Source organism: Amblyomma maculatum, chromosome 2 (assembly GCF_055883805.1).
Source record: "Amblyomma maculatum isolate TAMU_Amacu chromosome 2, ASM5588380v1, whole genome shotgun sequence".
Classification (NCBI taxonomy): domain Eukaryota; kingdom Metazoa; phylum Arthropoda; class Arachnida; order Ixodida; family Ixodidae; genus Amblyomma; species Amblyomma maculatum.
In genome coordinates, this window is record NC_139345.1 from 80719814 (window position 1) to 80737125 (window position 17312).

Here is a 17312-nt window from a genome sequence, read left to right on the forward strand (position 1 = left end):
ACCAATTATTTAAAACGGCAAAATTTTTGTCTCATTTTGCATAACATTTTGATGGTATAACAAGGCTCTCAAGTGGAGCCTTCGGCATTGCCTTCGGTCAACATAAATAGCCAATGGGTCCGAGACTAGACCATAGATATCCGGGCAGTCGATAAAAAAAAAGAATCCGTGTTTTCGCGTTCACTTCGCGTGCAGTTTTAAGTTTTAATTCAAAGCGCATTGAACCAGCTGGCTCTGAATTATTTGCGTGTGTGCCAAGTCTACGAGAGAGGTGTTATGAACGCATCGGTAAGGGCCGCGGTTTCGACAGAGCCCCGTTCTCTTGTCGAGCTGAGATGCGGGCCGTCGGCATTGGAACCAGATACATTATTGTTCATTCTTGCAGGCCTACAGGGGTCCTTTTAAACGACTCATTGTTTAGCTTAGTAGTGAATTTTTGGTGTTAAATGCTGCGGTTTGTGAAGGTTTCGTGATTTGCTCGACGTTGTTGAATCTTGCAGTGTGCTTATTGCACTCATGTTACTGGTGGCATGCAGGCCCTGATGAACGTATCGCAGCACCCTACCATGCAGACTGTAGACAAGGAGAAGATATTCCAGTGGATTATCGAGCTCTCCAACCCTGAGACGCGCGAAAATGCTCTTTTGGAACTCAGGTTTGTGTGGCGCCCCTGCAAATTGAGCTGGTATGTGTGAGCAAGACGTATGAGTCGTTACCTGACACGGCTTCCATGTCAGGAGCTTGCTCGAACTGCTTAGTTAACGGTTAAACAAACAGATAATTACATTCTCTATCTGGTTGCCTCGTTGCGTTTGCAGAGTACTTCGTGCACTTGGCGCCGGATGTAGTGTTGCGGTCGCTCTTGCAGTTTGCGTATGGTTTGCGCTTCTTGTTTACTTCGTGATGATGGTATAAGTGAAGCGTTTCGTCACTGCTTTTGGAGCCAACCTACCGTGCCCGATTCCATACGTGTGAAATCTCGCTGTGCGACAAATTTGGGACAGCGAATGACAACGGAAATGAACTAGTTTACATTGCAAATGCTGTCGTAGAAAGACTGTTACCAAATTGAGGTGGTTGGCTTACAGTGCCTCAGCTTGTCAGTGTTGAATGAAGTTTTGTTGCATTTACATGAAATAACTGATTTAGTCGCGCCATTTATCTGGCCTTTAGTGCAGCATAGTGTGAAAATTACGATGCAGCTTGCTTTGACAGTATTTTGAGCTTTCACTGATGCAGGTGTGGGTCACGATTATAAACAACCATGTAACAGCATTAACACAGTCTCTGTAGGCTATGGGGAAAAGGAAGTAAAAGCGCTTGTGCTGTTCATGCCTGTCACTTTGTCATAATGTTTTTCTCATGAACCAACAAGCCATTCTTCTGATCATTCTGCTCGGTTCATTTTATATGCTCGTGACATATTCATGTTTGAGATGCTATGCGTGCATTGGCCAATGGTTACTCATCCATGGTATCTGAATGTGTATAATATGCATGGCCACCCTGAAACACATATCAAATATGTTAGCCGGAGGAATTTTATTCAGCGAGAATGGAACATTTGAAATCTTAAAATTTTGTATGCTATTTATGAATAAATGCACTTTGTGATGTCAGTGCATAGCTAAGAACTCAGGTGGTCGAAATTCGCAGAGACCTCCACTATGGCATCCCTTATAGTCGATGTTGCTGAACAGGTCTGAGCAGGCAGCTGTGCGTCCTATAAGACAGAGTGACGTGGAACATGTTTGAGAACAAGTATGAGATTAATTTTGGGCATTTTTTCATCTCATCCAATGAAGCTTGTATTGCATGATTGTATTTTTTTATATACATACGTTGCATAGGTTGCTGTAGCATTATGTGGGGCCTCTTCCTCTCATCTGTGTGACAATTATCAGCAATAGAGGCATGTCTGCCTCTTTACTCATTGGTGCAATGGAAAGCTTGCCGTTCGAAGGCTGAACTACATGGCAGCATTTCTTAGATGCCGCGTCAGCGTCTCTGCTACCGGCAAGGTGCCTGCGGCAATGCCAGATCTCGGCGCCGACGCCATTTTCCAGTTTAAACAGCACTGCTGTACCCACTGCAACAGGCGCAACTCGTTTCCGCGAAGGCAAGCATCCCTCTTCTGTCCCCGCGCCTTTGTTCCCCTGGCTTCCCATCCCCAGAATGTTCACATCGCCACTGAATGGGATGACTTTAGCTGCAGATTTTTAGGAACCCTCCACTGCTTGTCTTAGATGCCAGTTCATATGCCTTCATGTGTTTGGTCACCCTCTCCTGCATGTGCCGAGCTGCGACGGCCGTAGACGCGACGCTGAAGTAACGCTGCTATGTGGTCAGGCCTTAAAGGGCCACTGTCCAGGGAAGGACCTTTTAGGCGAAGAGCCCAGTGTTTCGATCAGGTACCGGAGATAGTCTGTGCAAAATGCTACAGTGACACGCGCGCCGCAAAGCAACGAAAATACAAATCAAAGCTCTCTCACGCTCTCCTTCGGGAAGCCAGCTTCCCCGTTTCCTGCGCTGGCCCATCGAGCCACAGTAATGACCTACCTCCCGCGAACGACGTCCATTGGTCCGTCTCGCTGTCTGAGGGTGAAGGATGGGTGTCTACCGCTCCCTGCGCGCTTTTCCCTCGCCACGGCCCGACTGAATCCAGAGGCGCGCGCTCCCTCGCCCGTTTTCCTTTTTTTTTTTTTTCGCGCAGGCGGAGTGCCACGCCCCACCTCCCGCCAAACGCGGAGGAGGAATGGGAATTTGCCTTTCGGAGGCTAGACGACCGGGCAGGAGAGTGAAAAACCTTTGCGAGGGAACGGAAGGAGAGAAACACGACAGAATCTGGTGATTGGGGTGGCTGTAACTGTGTTATTAGCTGGGTATGAAATGGCTAGAAAGGTCACTGATAAGTTTTGAATATGTAGAATGAATGCTTCCGAGCGTTCCCCCAAAGAACTAGCAACAATGGAAGCGATTTATTATTACAGAAAAAAAAAAAAAAAGCTGCGTTTTTTGAGATTTGTGGGCTGCTCGGTTCTCGCGTGGCGGTGAGATTTGGAACTATTCTGCCGTGAGTACCTACGTCACAAGTACAGGTAACGACAGGCTGCCATTGGCTGCAGCCGCGACGACCGCTACGTCACGGACACACTTCCGGTAACTGCAAAAGTCGTTTGCTCGAGTGCTGCATGCGTGCGTGAACCCTTGAGCTTGACGCTTCGGTTCACGATGTTAGCCTATAAGGTGGTGACGTCTGACTGAAAGTACACGTCGGCGCAGGAGTGCGAAAAGAGCATAAACTGGTCCGATTCAACACCGTACCGATTGTACACTTCTGCTTCAGGCCATATTTCAGGAGCAGCACATAAAATAGGCAGCATCAACCTTCGTGTACCGACCGACTGCGCAGCAGCGTACTGTAGTCCCGTCTCGTCTTTGCAGTGTGCAACGTGTTGATAATTAAGTGAAATGTGCGTCAGAAAAAGGTCCGCCCACAGCTTCATCGCGAAAGCACACAAATTCGTACCGCTTAAGTGCGGCACCGGATGCCGCCAGGTTACCGCAGAGATGCCGTCCGCGAGCGCTGCGGCCGACGGCATTACGGTTGTGCGCTGGTCCCTTGTCGTCGCATAGGTCTTGTTTCTTTTGCATCGAAGCCACGGCGGACGGCATTTTGGAGTCGCCCGCTTCGCTGAGTCTCTAGCGTAGCTGCACGCATGCTCTTATGCGCGATTCTTGCGTGTAGCTGCGGAAATGCATGTGCCGAGCTGCTTTGCTGATGTTTTGCGCCGTCGACTCTGGCTCGGATGATGCGTACACATGAGATAAAACACGCGTGAACGTTACGCATTGGCACTTCCTAAATGACGTGCGAAAGGACTTAGAAAAAAAAAAAAAAAGCACCACACTATACTTTTTGTTAATCGCAATTCTTAAATTTTCGGACGAATACTTCGTGCTCACCTGTAATCCGATATCCAAACTTTGAAGCGATCACCAGTCCGTGCTCTCCCGTGATGATACGTGTATACATTCCATTCGTTATGAACTACAAGAGGCCTCTCGCCGGCCATCATGAAAGTGCTCCTGGCTAAAAACGACATGTTTGCACGCGTGCAACTCGCACGGTCTGCCAGCATTTATGCAGAGCCGATGTTATCGCGTCACCTCCGCGAGGAGACCGGTCGCGGTTGGTAAACCACAGAAGACGTACCAAAGCTACTGACACCGGATACTGACCCCGGCAGTGCGAGGGAAGAAAGGGGTCTTGTAGAAAGCCATACTCGGCAGGAGGGCACACTAATTTGCCCTGAATGGGACATGAATATGAAGGAAAGTACTCCTCCGCAGCGGCCGCCTGTGTATGGACAGCAGCCTGCCCACCTGCAGACATGCGCTCGGGAACGACCCGAGTCGTTCGGGCTGCTGTCGCACACAATTCCGAGAGGTCAAGAAACTGAAGAAACCGGCGGCCGAGGAAGACACAAGACAAGGTTGAAAGCTATGCAAACGCAGACGTCCTGTCTGCGGGAGAGGCAGAGACCGATGAATGCGTGGGCGACGCACGGGAAAACAGGCGCGACAACCGGAAGTCTGAGAACCCAGCGTCACCCGATGACGCTTCGTGGGCGGGGCGGAGTTGCCGAGCTGTTTTCTTCGTTTTTTCTGGTGTCTCCTTGGGTGTCTCCAAGTGCTGAGTTGAGGGGGGAGAAGAGAAGCGCCATTTTTATTCTCCGATATCTCCGGTGTTAATTTGGTTTGGTAAAACTTTATTTCCCACAGTAGGGGTCCTGGAGGACACTCGGCTAGGCGCCAGGTGTAGAGGGCAGCTCCCACGTCGGCACAGAGAGCCCGAAGCTCTCCGCCGCCGCGCGGGCCTCCTGGACAGCCCGAAGCTGATCATGTAGGGAAGCACTTTTTAAAACTTTGCCCCAACGTTCCTTGTTCTTGGCGTAGGCGTCGCTCGATGCACAACCACACAGCATATGGTTTAAGTCTACACGATCACTGCACCGTTCACACACATGTTGTCCGTCGTAGTCTGGGTCGATGTGCTTCATGCGCCAGGGGTTGGGGTATGATTTCGTTTGGAGCAAGCGCAACGTGACTGATTGGCTGCGGGTTAATTTCTTATCCGGGAGGGAAAATGCTCGTCTGCCTAGATAAGTGCTTAGTGAGCTCGTTGTACGTGAATAATTGATCTCTGTACTCGATATGTGGAGTAGCAGGGGAAACCGGAGGGACGCGGTCGATGAGTCCTCGCGCCGCCTCGTGTGCGATCTCATTGAGATTCCGCAGGCCGCCCCCTAAGTTGCCCATGTGTGCCGGAAACCATACGATGGAGAGGCTTTGAGAATGGCTTGATGTTGGATTTTGTCAAAAGCTTGCTCTACGTCGAGTCCCAGTAGCGCCTTGGTGTCTCGTGTGGGGCGATCCAACAGACTTTTCTTGGTGCGCAGCATAGCGTCTTGCGTTGAGAGACCTGGCCTGAAGCCAATCATATTGTAAGGGAAGTACTCTTTTTCTTCTACGTATTCCGATAGTCTATTCAGGTGTTAATGAAGCTAGCTGAAAAATTCTTGCGATGAATTGACTTGTGAAGGAGTACTTATCCCTCGACCGATTTGCTTTACCACATTTTAGGCATTTCTTAACCCCTTTAAGGTGCTCAATCTGGCAGCGGGTTTAAAATACTATGAACAGTTTCCAGAATTTTTCAGTCAGTTTGTGCAACTCTTTGTATGTATCCCTGTGCTGGGAATTGTGATCAGAGAGTACAAATGTAATTGCCTGGCAAAAGTGATGTGCCGAAAACTAACGTGCCGCACCCACCAGACAGTAATTGCAGAGTAGTGTCCATTTCAGTTACACCCAAAGCTGTAAAAGCACAGTGGCACTGAAATAAAAAAAAAAAAAAACTGCCAGCACTTGAGTGCTATTTAGTGAGAAAAGCTAAAGGCATCATTGTTAATTGAAAAGGTTAAGGGAGCATTTCTGTTCATTGGAGGATGCATAAGAGATTATAAACTGTAATACTAAAACATTACAAACCCTTCCTAGGAAAAATTTCTGTGCACTTAAATCTGTGTTATCGTACTGAGGTGTGGTCATGTGTTGGAATACACCAATAATAGCAGGGTTTCAGTGCACTATGGCATTTCATTTCATGGCGTGCTAATTTCAGTGGCAAATTAAAATTGTAAATCCCATTTTCATGGATATTGGAGATCTCTATCCTTGCCCAATGAGGCAAGATATTTCCATTTCCTCCATAATATTATTACTCACTATGGATGGTCATTAGTCTCTAATGGCCCACAGAGGATTTGTATTTACTAGTGGGGTTAAATCGTGTCTACTTACCACATGCAGGAAGTATCGCCATGTGAAGGAACTTTATGGTTGTAGTCATTTTTATCTTCTTTTCCTGAACAAACTTGTATTGGTGACATGTGGCTGCATTCGTAGTGCGGCTCTTAGTGAGCACTAAGTCGTTTTAGTGCAAGAGCGCATTCCTTGGCTTCCGCATGACCCTTTTAGTGTCCTTTGGCAATGATCTGTTTTAGCTTCAGCCTCTCCTTGACAGTTTCCTCGGCATTAAAAATTTGGTCCAGTACTGCAACAGCAAAAACCTTTCAGTGGCACAATTTTTACCTTGTCACGCCATAGTCGGCCTTGCTCTGGCAAGATTCGAAATGCACAGTTCTTTGTGTTACGAGGTAGCTGTGGTAGGTGTAATGCCCTGGTGATGCTGTATGTGGAACTGCTCGGTGATTGAGATGCGCGATTGATACGCAGCAAGAAGCGGGAGGTTGTCCCCGACTTGGCACCTATGCTGTGGAACTCGTTTGGCACCATTGCGGCACTTCTGCAAGAGATAATCAACATCTACCCTGCTATCAACCCTCCAACACTCACCGTAAGCTTCCTTTTCTCAACCGTCTCTTCTAAATAAGCAAAGGCATGGTGAAATACAGTGTGACCTGCCACTTTTACGTTTTGTTTTTGTTGAAAGGCTTCTGGAAGTTTTCAGTCAAGTCTCAAATAGATAGTTATGGGCTCTTTTAGTGCGTAGTACTACTAGCCGCAATCACGGATTTCGCCGATGTCTGTCCGAAGCCGCGGGTCCACTGTCGCGGGGGAGATTCCGAAGGGGCGGCCAAGGTGAAGAGGCAGCTTGAGAGTTTATTTATGACGGTCGTGCAGGCGGCCGCACTTCGGAAGTGATATAGGAACGCATGGAAACGGGCTGACGTCGTCGGTTCGGTCCGTTCCGATTCTCGGAAAAGTCGCGCTTCGGCCGTGCCGCGAAGGAGGCAAACTAGAGCAGTTAAAAAGCACAGCGTAAGCGCAGTGGTTGTGGGTTCGGCGCTAACTGCTCTGTCTCTCGGTTTGAGGGAAAAGGGCGCGGAAGCCATAAATCGCGGCGAAACACGGGCTGAGGAGAATGCGCGACAGAGGGAGCTGCTGTCAGTGTCTTCTGGGGAAGACGCCTGGACATACGTCCCTTTGAAACCGCCGCCCGCGCACAACCGACCAAGGGCAGCAATCTGAATGTTTGGGCCTAGGTTTGTGTGTTGTTTGTTTTGGAAGCGCAACCGTCGGCGCTGTTTGTCTTTGTGACTACAGGCCATCTCTTGCGTGAGTTAAGGGAAGATATTGGAGAGAGTGAAAATCGCAGATGTGTGTGGTAATGCATGAAAGGTATAACGGTGATAAGCGGTGCTACGCACCTACTTCGTATTTGATTAACTATTCAAATCGGGCATATTTTTTTTAAGCTTGCTTCTCTTTATATTACCCTATGTAGGCCATTTGTGGCAGCCTGGAAAAAAATTGGGCAGTGTTCTCGAAAGCCAGAACAAATTTTCTATGTTCTTGTGGCAGAGCATTATGAGAAGTTCTGTGCAGGTGGCTAATGATGTGAGCCCTTGGCTTTTCAGTGCTGATCTTGTGGGTGCCTTTGTTCCTTCTCCTCTCTTTGAGGTGTGAGAGTGGTCGCTTGTGTTGGGACTGCTTTGACCTTTCCTCACTTCTCCTGCTTTGTCTCTCTTGTGCAGGCTCACCAGTCTAACAGGGTGTGCAATGCCCTGGCTCTGTTGCAGTGTGTGGCTTCGCACCCAGACACCCGCACCTATTTCCTTGCAGGTAAGGCATACTCTGCATATAGTGTACCGTTCACGTGTGTATCACCCAATTGCAGTAGCTGCAGTGTTCTGTTCTTGATGCGCTCCCTGTAGGAAGCCTTCGAGCGCTGAAATTATGGGTATAAGTGATCTTAAAGGTGTACTAAACAGAATCATGAACTGTTCTTTTTACGCTGGGAACTCTATCAACACTTTCGTTCTTGTTAACTTCAGATTATTGCCCTGTGTGGTCAACTTTCCAGTCGAAATTAAAGCAGGAGGAGTTGGCCAGCACTCGGGAGTGCCTTTCTGGTAATCGCGTGGCGGCTTGATGCTCTGCTGTTGGAGCAATACATGGAGTGATCTTGTGAATATAGGCTGCTTGCATTGGACTTGTTGTTCCAGTTATATATCTCTTCTTCTCTGAAACCCAAAACAAAATCAAAGCGAAAGCAAAATTTTCCAGAATGTTTTTGAGTACACCTTTAATACTAATGCTATATTATTCATTATTATGAATTTATCCTATATAATACTGAACAACTCTGTTCAGCTGGGCACTTTGGAACTGTGCCGTTGAGGACAGAATCATGCTGTATAGACCGGTACTATCCCCCATGTGGGATGCATGTTAACAGAATCTGCCTTGGAATGAGCAACTCTCATTTAAAAATAAGGCACAGAACTTTGAAACATGAAACGCTAATTGGTGCAATGAGGAGTGGTGTTAACCAGGCCACTGCTCCAGAAAGGCAGCTTGCATTGACATTTGGGAGGCTGCGTATGGAACATGTTCTTTCTGTTCTCAGTTGTTTTCAATCTGCAGAATTTAGTTCTCCATCACAAAAATTTGTGGGCCTACTGATGCTGTAGTTTTCACAATTTTCGTAAATGAAATTTGTATATATTTTTTTTTCCCTCTTGCAGCCAACATCCCTCTATTTCTGTACCCTTTTCTCCACACTGTAAGCAAGACAAGGCCCTTTGAGTATTTACGACTGACCAGCCTAGGTGTGATTGGAGCGCTAGTCAAGGTGAGTACTAACTAGTACAAGCGGGAAGGGGCAGCTCTCCCTGTTGCTGTTTGCATTTAGAAGCACACTTTAATGGCATTGACAAAACCTAGTACACTTAGCACCTTATTTTGGTGTTGGCTTAGCTAATTGTATGTAGGATTCAGAATCACTTGTGTGCAGCATGCTGTGATTAACCATTGCATTGTCTGTGTGCAGTGCTGCTGTAATAGTGGTCAGTGCATTACTTTCAATATAGTGGCTTGTGAATACTTTTAAGTTTAATTTTTTTTGTGCCGGCGCTTGTGCTGCCTGCAAGGCTGGACAACCTGCAGTGAACAAGTATGCAAGCTTCAGGCAATTTGTTTACAAGCAAATGCACCAGTTCTGGCTTTCGTGCTGGTTTGGTGTCAATTGCTGTTGAGTGCTAGCTTTGGAGGCAATATTCTTTCTCCTTGCACGGCTGAGCAAACTGTTTGCCTCTAACTTGATCTTTATGTGCACGAATGAGTGTGAGAAATGTGCTCAAGGTTTCCCCATTGCACAAGAGAGGTGGCAGAGCTGACACACCACACATCTTATGGGGAAATGGCAGTGTGAAACCACATTTGCACCCGGAAATGCCGCCCTTACTGCAAAGCTGCAGTACACCGGCATCTTGCGAGAGCGGAGTGGACAAGCAGCATATTGATCTCCTTGGGAAAGGAGAATGGTGTTGCATTTTAATGTCATTTGGAGCTCTTAAGTGGTAAAATGTGTTTCAAGCACAGCTTGCTCATGTGGAGTGGGAGCAAAAGTCAGTGAAACCATGATCAGCTTACACGGAATGGAGGAGCTTGCACTCCTGTGTTTGAATCGTACGGCTGCGCTTCCTTCACTCTCAATGCCCCCTCGAAAGATTCACAACCTTCACTTATGAGGTTATTATATTGCGCTGTTAGTAAGGCAAATTACGCAGCCTCTGTTCTAGCAAATAGTTGTTGTAATCAGTTGTCTAGTCTGCTGTCGTTTGCAATAAAAGCTTCAGGTGTGCAGGTTTGTCGTGCTGCTTCGAGTTGATTTGCACAAATGACATTAAATTTTGCTTCTTTATTATTTAAAATGCCTACTGCATGAACCCGGTGGTTACCTTGCTTGTGGATATTGTTTCAAGCAGGGCAGCCTTGGTTGTGTTTAAGTGATTGAAATGCAACACGTAACTCCTGGGCAGGAAAATTTGCCTTCGATAAATTAGCTTGCTGGGTGCAAAGATACTGGACCCAATAGGCATCATTCTATATGCAGCACCGCACCCTCGAAATTCCACTTAACAAGACTTTGCAGCAGGGCTTAGAATGCTCTGTGGGCCTGCTTAGTTGCTTTTTTTTTTTATTATTGCACCATTCTTTGTTCGCTTTATAAGCCCTAGAATAACCGAAGTTCAATAACGGCTGTGTTAGTTACAGCGGGAACTTGTGTTGACTGGCTTGCTGTACATGCCGTGCAAAGTGCAAGTTTGTACTAGCAGAGGAGATGTGATACGGTAAACCAGTGTATTGCATGTGCTTTGTGAAAACATGAAAATGGATGTACAGGTCGTGGCTTGGTGTCGAATTCGCCAGTGCCGCGCTGCATGTCGGGGTGTACAATACAGGTGGAGCACGCAATCTCCTGGCAAGTGGATGACTGAAACGGCAGATGCTTTGCAGTTGTTTGGCTATGACTTGGTGACTGAAGACGAAGACGGCTTCCTGCAGACAAGGCTGTGGCTTAATGGAAAAGAGCTGCCCAACCCTCTCGCAGTGCTGCACAGATTGATACCGGCGCTTATTGACAGTGCTGCCGAACGCCTGCGTGCCGCTCGTTCCGAACACCCCATATTTGGAATGCAGCCTCCAAATCCTTGCCGCTCTTGAGACTCTCTCTACTATTAAGTTATTGCTTGTTGTTTGCTGCTGCGGTTGTATTACCATTGTGTTAAGTCTTCCCACTGCTTGAAGGAATAAAAGTGGTCAGCGTTGTGTGCATGTCTCTAAAACACAAAGTATTTCACGTGGTGATCATAGATGGGCAGTGAATACAAACTGAAGCAAAAGTAGCTGCACCATCTGCACCTGCATGTTTGCTGAAACTTGTGTAAAAACTGGTGCATAAACCCAGAAAAGTGGTCTAGTATATTTCAGTGGTCGTATTAGTTGCTTGATTACTATGAACTGCTTGTTCTGCATTTGAAAGTATTTGATTAAAGAAACGAGGAATTAATCTTTTCCATTGAGCAGAACTTTTTTAGAGCTTCATGTTTGCTGTCAGTATGTTGACATTCAGAGTACATGCACACTAGCCTGCAAATACATATGTGGCATACTCTCTTCGTTGCAGCAGTGAGTAATGTGCTGCTCGTGTTTGAGGATTATACTGCCTTGAGGATATTCCCCCCCCCCCCCCCCCCCCCTTCATTTTCCCACTTTGCTGGGTTGGCCATGTCCTTGGAGCAGAGTGCTGTCTGATTGCTTATATCAGATAGTCAATACCATGCTTGCTGCACATTCTTATTCACTGGGCTGAAGTGCTTCTGTGGTGGTAAAATGCGAGCGACTGTGTGCTGTGCAATATTAACACTTGTCATCAGTTGGTGTAAATTAATCCAGAATTCTCCGATGTGGCATCCCCTTATAGCTCATGTATCGCTACGGGATGCTTTCTCTAAGTGCAAAAGATTTCTTATCCCATGAGTGGAGTCATTAGAGTTTATAGACAAGGGGTGTCCGCACAAACTCCGTTATAAGAAAATTGGTTTTAGTGAGAGGGAAAGAACGTAGGTTAGAGTATGGTCGAGGGTTTGAATTCCAGAAAAGGTCATGGGCTAGAGTTCCAAAAAATTTTAAGGATGATTACAATGCTCCCTATGTGACATTTGAGCACATCTGTTTAAGCATTTTGAAATATATCGAGACAAAGATTTTGGGAGGTGTATGTGCAATTACAAAGCGCTCTGCTTTTCGCTGAAGAGAAAAAGCCACGAACAAGTGGTGCAGAGCTCGTGGCTTTTTTTTTTCTGAAAATTATGTTCTGCTCGTTCTCTCTTGCTTCGTTGCACTGGCAACAATGGTGACACGGCTCAACCGCCGAACAGGCGCGTAAGAGCAGCGCTGTAAGAAGATAGTTCTTCAAGTATGGTAAAGGGTTTCAGCTCCAATAAAGGTCATGGGTTCGTACTCCAAAAAATGTCATGGGTTCGAGTCCCTTACCTGGCAGCATTAAGAGATTCTTTTGCATTACTGTACTTGCACAGGCTTAAGTGCACATCTAGAATTTTCAATGAAAGTTCAATGAAAGTTCAATGCAAGACTTGGCAAGAGGTAATTTTGTCATTGTGAACCATTTAGAGCTTCTTCAGTGGACACTGATGGCAACTCCTATTTGTTATTCTTGATTAAAATTGGTTGATTGGGTATTTCTGGCTATGTGGAAGTTTGTTTAATAGAAAAAAAAATGTGTTTGTTGCTGATAAAATTTGGATTTAAGAACTGCAGTTCTTTTTCCTGCCATTCAATCCAACTTTGACAAAAAAGACTGACCTTGCTTTGGGCATATTTCAGTGTCATAATGTACCAGTGAAAACTGTCTCTGGTGGCAGTACCTTTTAACACAGTAGCATTAAAGGTCCGTTCCCCAGAAAATTAAGCGTTGGAGGCGTTGAGTGAAAAATCATGGGCATGGCTTTGCCATACGGTAATTGGTGGCTGGCATGACCAAGTACTGATTGGACGTAGGGTTGCCTGACGTTACACGAACATGACTTGGCTGATAGGGCAGGAGCTGCAAACTCTGGGCTCTCCTTTCAGATGGGAGGATGAGATAAAATCAGCTTTCCATGACCCTTGCATTATGGTCAGGTATGCGATCCCTCGGTTCTTCAGGCATGTTCCTATAACTTGGTTCGGTGGTGCCTATGTTGGGTGGTTTTCCACATGTGATGGCATGAAGGAGAGTTTGTGCGAGATATTAGATGAAGAAGTTGGATTTGCTAAAGGCTGATTAACACAAGGAACCGTCCGTCCTCGGGCCACGTTTTAGGTGTTCACATGTTCCTCCTATATGAGGCACGCTGTCAACCCGTGGACCAGTTAAGCGAAAAATGTCAAATGCTTTTTCTCCAGTGGGGTTTAGCGGAAGGCCGAGCAGCTATGCGTGCTGGATGTGGCAACCAACCTCACTGTCCTCAGTGTTTCAGCTGGCAGAAAATTTAATCCCTCACTGCAGGCACTCGGCTTGCGATTTGCACAGTTATGGGACAATAGGAGGACAATCCTTTGCACTCAAGAAACCCAGGTGGTCAAAATTACCGGAGTCCTCCACTACGGTGTCTCTCATAGCCCGAGTTGCTTTGGGACATTAAACCCCACAAACCAAACCAAACCATCATGCCTGGTTCGTTGATTGTTCAGGACAGGGGCGTGGAAGGGTTAATGGGGGAATTTGGACATGACTGAGTCCGTAGACCTTAGGTGCAAGTGGACAAAAGCTCTCCTCCTCTCCTGCTTCCCGACGTTGCTATTTGCTTTAAAGTGACCTAGCAACTTGAGTTTGTCCAGTGCATTGTCTCCTTTTTTTTTTGGTCTGCTGAGTCCACTTGATGGCATCGGACCCCAGGCCAGTTTGCAATGACCTTTGAACACATGGTGCGCACCCTGCAGACTGACAGTCCCTTGTGTGAATCAGCCTTAATCGAACGAGTAGCAGAGTCCATGTACGCCAACAAGTCTCCACAAGGAGACTTGGCAAATTGGAGCCATTACTGCTATTGCATTACACGCTTGAAGGTGGAGCTTAAGTGCCCCTTCAATTTTTTTTGTCATTTTTCAACCTGCTCTATCATAAGAAATCTCCTTGTTTTGTTTTAATTAAGTTTATTTTGATCAGAGTCCACTGCATTCTCAGTAAAGGTTAACTTCAATTCTTCCATCAGTGTCCTGTTAATGTGTGGTTTGTTTTACACATCGCTACTGTGGCTGTCCCTGACAGCGTGCGTTAACGGCCGCGGGAAACTAACATCAATCAACATAGTGTTGACGCCGCTAGCTTGGATGCTGTGGCCTTTGGCATTTTTGAGTGGGGAACTGTGTGTGAAAGCTTGCTTTGTCTTAACATGTCGGCATTTTCTCACAGATACGCTCCTCTCTTTTTCTCCTTTAACTTTTTTTGCAGACGGATGAGCAAGAAGTGATCAACTTTCTCCTCTCTACAGAGATTATTCCACTCTGCCTGCGAATCATGGAATCGGGCAGTGAGCTTTCCAAAACAGTAAGGCTGCCTTGCATTTCTGCCGTCACATGCTCTAATTAAAACATTTGGGATTAAGAGTACTTTCACCTTTTGATGTTTTTGGCGGAGTAGTAGGGCCTTAAAAGAAGCCTTTGAGCTAAAAGGCAAAACTAACTTCAGAAGTATATTGCGCAGGTGAAATGGGTTTTGAGCTTCTTTGAAACTTCTTGGAATGCTCTGTTTGGTGAGGCTACGTTGGAATGAATGTTTTAGCTGCATTGTAAGCTGTTAACTAAATTCAAATTGTTGCGTACATCATGGGGTGAAGACAACTTCGGTTCTGGAACTTTCATGAAGAAACAATCGTCAGAATTGTAGAATTGAAGTGGCAATTTGTATACTTATGTAAAGCGCAACAGAGACTCCACAATCAGGCAAGAGAGACAGGACAATTGTGGTGTCTCTGTTGTGCTTTACATAAGTTTACGAGCATGAACCAACAGTATTGCCAGCTGAAGCATTTCATATGGCATGCGTCTTCACATTTTTGTTGAAGCATAACCAAAACTAAGATCGAAGCTAGCATTTGACCTTGCAGCGGCAGAGGCGTCATTTGGAAAAGCTGCTGATGCCAGCGGCTTCTCATGTGAAGTGAATGCAAATGTGTTCACTTGTTGCAATGATTCAGGGGCTTGCTCGTTGTTGTGCAAATAATGTATCGAATTCTTAGAATCATTCGTCTCGCGTCGGCGGTAATGCAGAAGCGTTTATAAGATGCCAGTGCGAGTAAATATGCATCAACAATCTACGCTGCCGAGGCTGGTTGCGGGGTTTTGTCCCCCATTGCTGCTGCCGAAGTATGCCCCTTGGAGGTCGGCCTAAATGTGTTGCCAATTTATCGAGTGGCCAGTCTTTAGATACGTGAAAAACAACAAAGCAGTGAGCTTTCACATTTTTCTGCCCCATTTCATCTAATTCGCAGGTTGGTTTTATCTATACGTGTTATATATTTTTAAGGTTGAACTATGGAAAGTTGGCCATAGATGCCGCCCTGCTAAGTTTTTGGGAGTGAGCTTTATTAAAATTGTAACTTCCTTTCTCTTTTTGTGCTGCATTTCAGGTGGCTACTTTCATCCTGCAGAAGATTCTGGTCGATGAAACTGGCTTATCATATATTTGCCAGACATATGAGCGCTTCTCCCATGTGGCCATGATCCTGGTAAGGCGTAGCTTTATGACCCTTGCAATGTGTGGCCATTAGGGCTGTTTTAGAATGCAGGTCCCAAACTTTGGGGATGTCAGAATCCACACATACAAAAATTAAGGTGCACCTTATGTTTAAGGTTAATGTTATTAGGGGAGCCTATTTTTTCTTAATTGACTCGCGCCTTTTTTCTCCTTGCTTTGTTTAGGATAGCAAGGGCCACTCACTCCAACAGTGATTCGACTTTGCCGCCACACTGTGCCTCATGTTTAGGGCAAAAGAAAGGTGCGCATAGCTTTGGCAGAGACTGCAGAGGCCTGCACCATGAAAGTTTAGTATGATTTGGTTGTCATGGAGACAAGGCATTGGGAAGCTTGATTGGTTCAAACAGGCTTACAATTTTGGCATGAAATAAGGTAGTCACAGCATTTATTTAACTTTCTTTTTTTTGGTCATGTGGACTTGCACAAAACAAAAAAGTAAATATATTTGCAATAGTTATTATTATGACTTTTGGTCAAATTTTTTTCTCTTTTTATATGCACAGCATTTTTCTTCTTGGCCTTAGTGGTGCTGCAGTCAGCGAGTACAAGCTTGGCACCGCTGCATAAAGGAAACCCCTATTATTGTAAACGTCGCCAGCATGTTTAACTGCATTGTTGGGACCCGCTATTTTTGATGGCTATCGAGCATTGTGCGCCTTTCGGTTGTTTGCACATTTAGTTTTGGGGTTGCATAAAGGGACAAGTATGGATGTTTTGCCCACTTATTTAAAGCTGAAAGTTCCAACTGCTAATCCTACGATGTGGTGGTGAGCACCATCTAACACACAGGCGGAGAGTGGCAGGTTGTCTTCCCGGGAACAAAGTAACAGCATGTGCTGACACAAATACCGTCTATTGCTGCTGGAATAATAACACTGGCTAGGAACAAAATATGCCAAGGAATGCCTCCCAACTCACCAGCACGTCTCGGAGGGAGTGAATGCACATGCTACGGCAGGAGAGACTCTTGGGAGTTGGATGAGATGAACTCTACGAGGCTTTTTTCTGCAGGCGGAGAGTGCAGCCTCGCTGAAACATCCTAGTGCAAGGACTTTCCAAAGCTTTAGATAAACGTTTCCTCAGTGCCCACCCCGTCATGCCTTCCTGTGTGCCGCCGTAGCCTCAGTTGCTTTGGGAAGTTAAACCCGCATAAACCAAAGACATGCCTTCTGTGGCACTAGTGCTGCTGTGGTGCCAGCGTCCTCCCCTGGTAGTTCTTTCTGACCATAAGGGTCTCCTCCCCCTAGTTAGTTTCTTGTCTGGGCAGCTGGTCAGTCTTTGCATTCAGACAGGCTGTCTAGCAACTGAGAATTGCTCGGGAAATTTCATGGCATGAAAAATCGGGGAAGTGTCAGGAAAACTACCAAAAATTTCACCAAGTCAAGGAAATGGCACGATGTATTCTGCAGTGCATTTTCATTTTAAGCTGGTGCACAGTGAGTATGTTATTCATGCAGATTTATGTGTGTGTGTGCATGCGGAGCCGATATATTACTTTGATGCCAGCGCATGGTGGCGTAGCGGTAGAACATCCGCCTCGCATGCAAGAGGACCGGGGTTGAAATCCTGGTGCCGCACAGTTCTCCACCGGATTTAAAAAAAAAATGAAAAATCCACGTGTCGATGGAATTGCATAAACAGGTTGGTGCCGATGAACACCTCCGGCAACGCACTCCCT

The 17312-nt window shown here is 46.2% G+C and overlaps 1 protein-coding gene across 4 annotated transcripts in view; it reads left to right on the top strand.

Moving 5' to 3' along the window:
• The first annotated feature begins 117 nt into the window (after positions 1–117).
• Positions 118–17312, top strand: part of Rcd-1 (Required for cell differentiation 1) — a 29249-nt gene continuing 12054 nt past the window's right edge. Inside the window, exons 1-7 of one of the 4 annotated variants that reach the window (XM_084594604.1) lie at positions 118–288; positions 537–685; positions 6802–6922; positions 8064–8151; positions 9057–9163; positions 14330–14425; positions 15507–15605. In XM_084594604.1, the coding sequence (XP_084450730.1) occupies positions 277–288; positions 537–685; positions 6802–6922; positions 8064–8151; positions 9057–9163; positions 14330–14425; positions 15507–15605 (672 nt within the window). In that variant the 5' untranslated portion in view covers positions 118–276. Of the gene's footprint in view, positions 289–536; positions 686–5365; positions 5508–6801; positions 6923–8063; positions 8152–9056; positions 9164–14329; positions 14426–15506; positions 15606–17312 lie in introns of those variants that run through there. The other 3 variants (XM_084594605.1, XM_084594608.1, XM_084594607.1) reach the window with 3 other exon arrangements.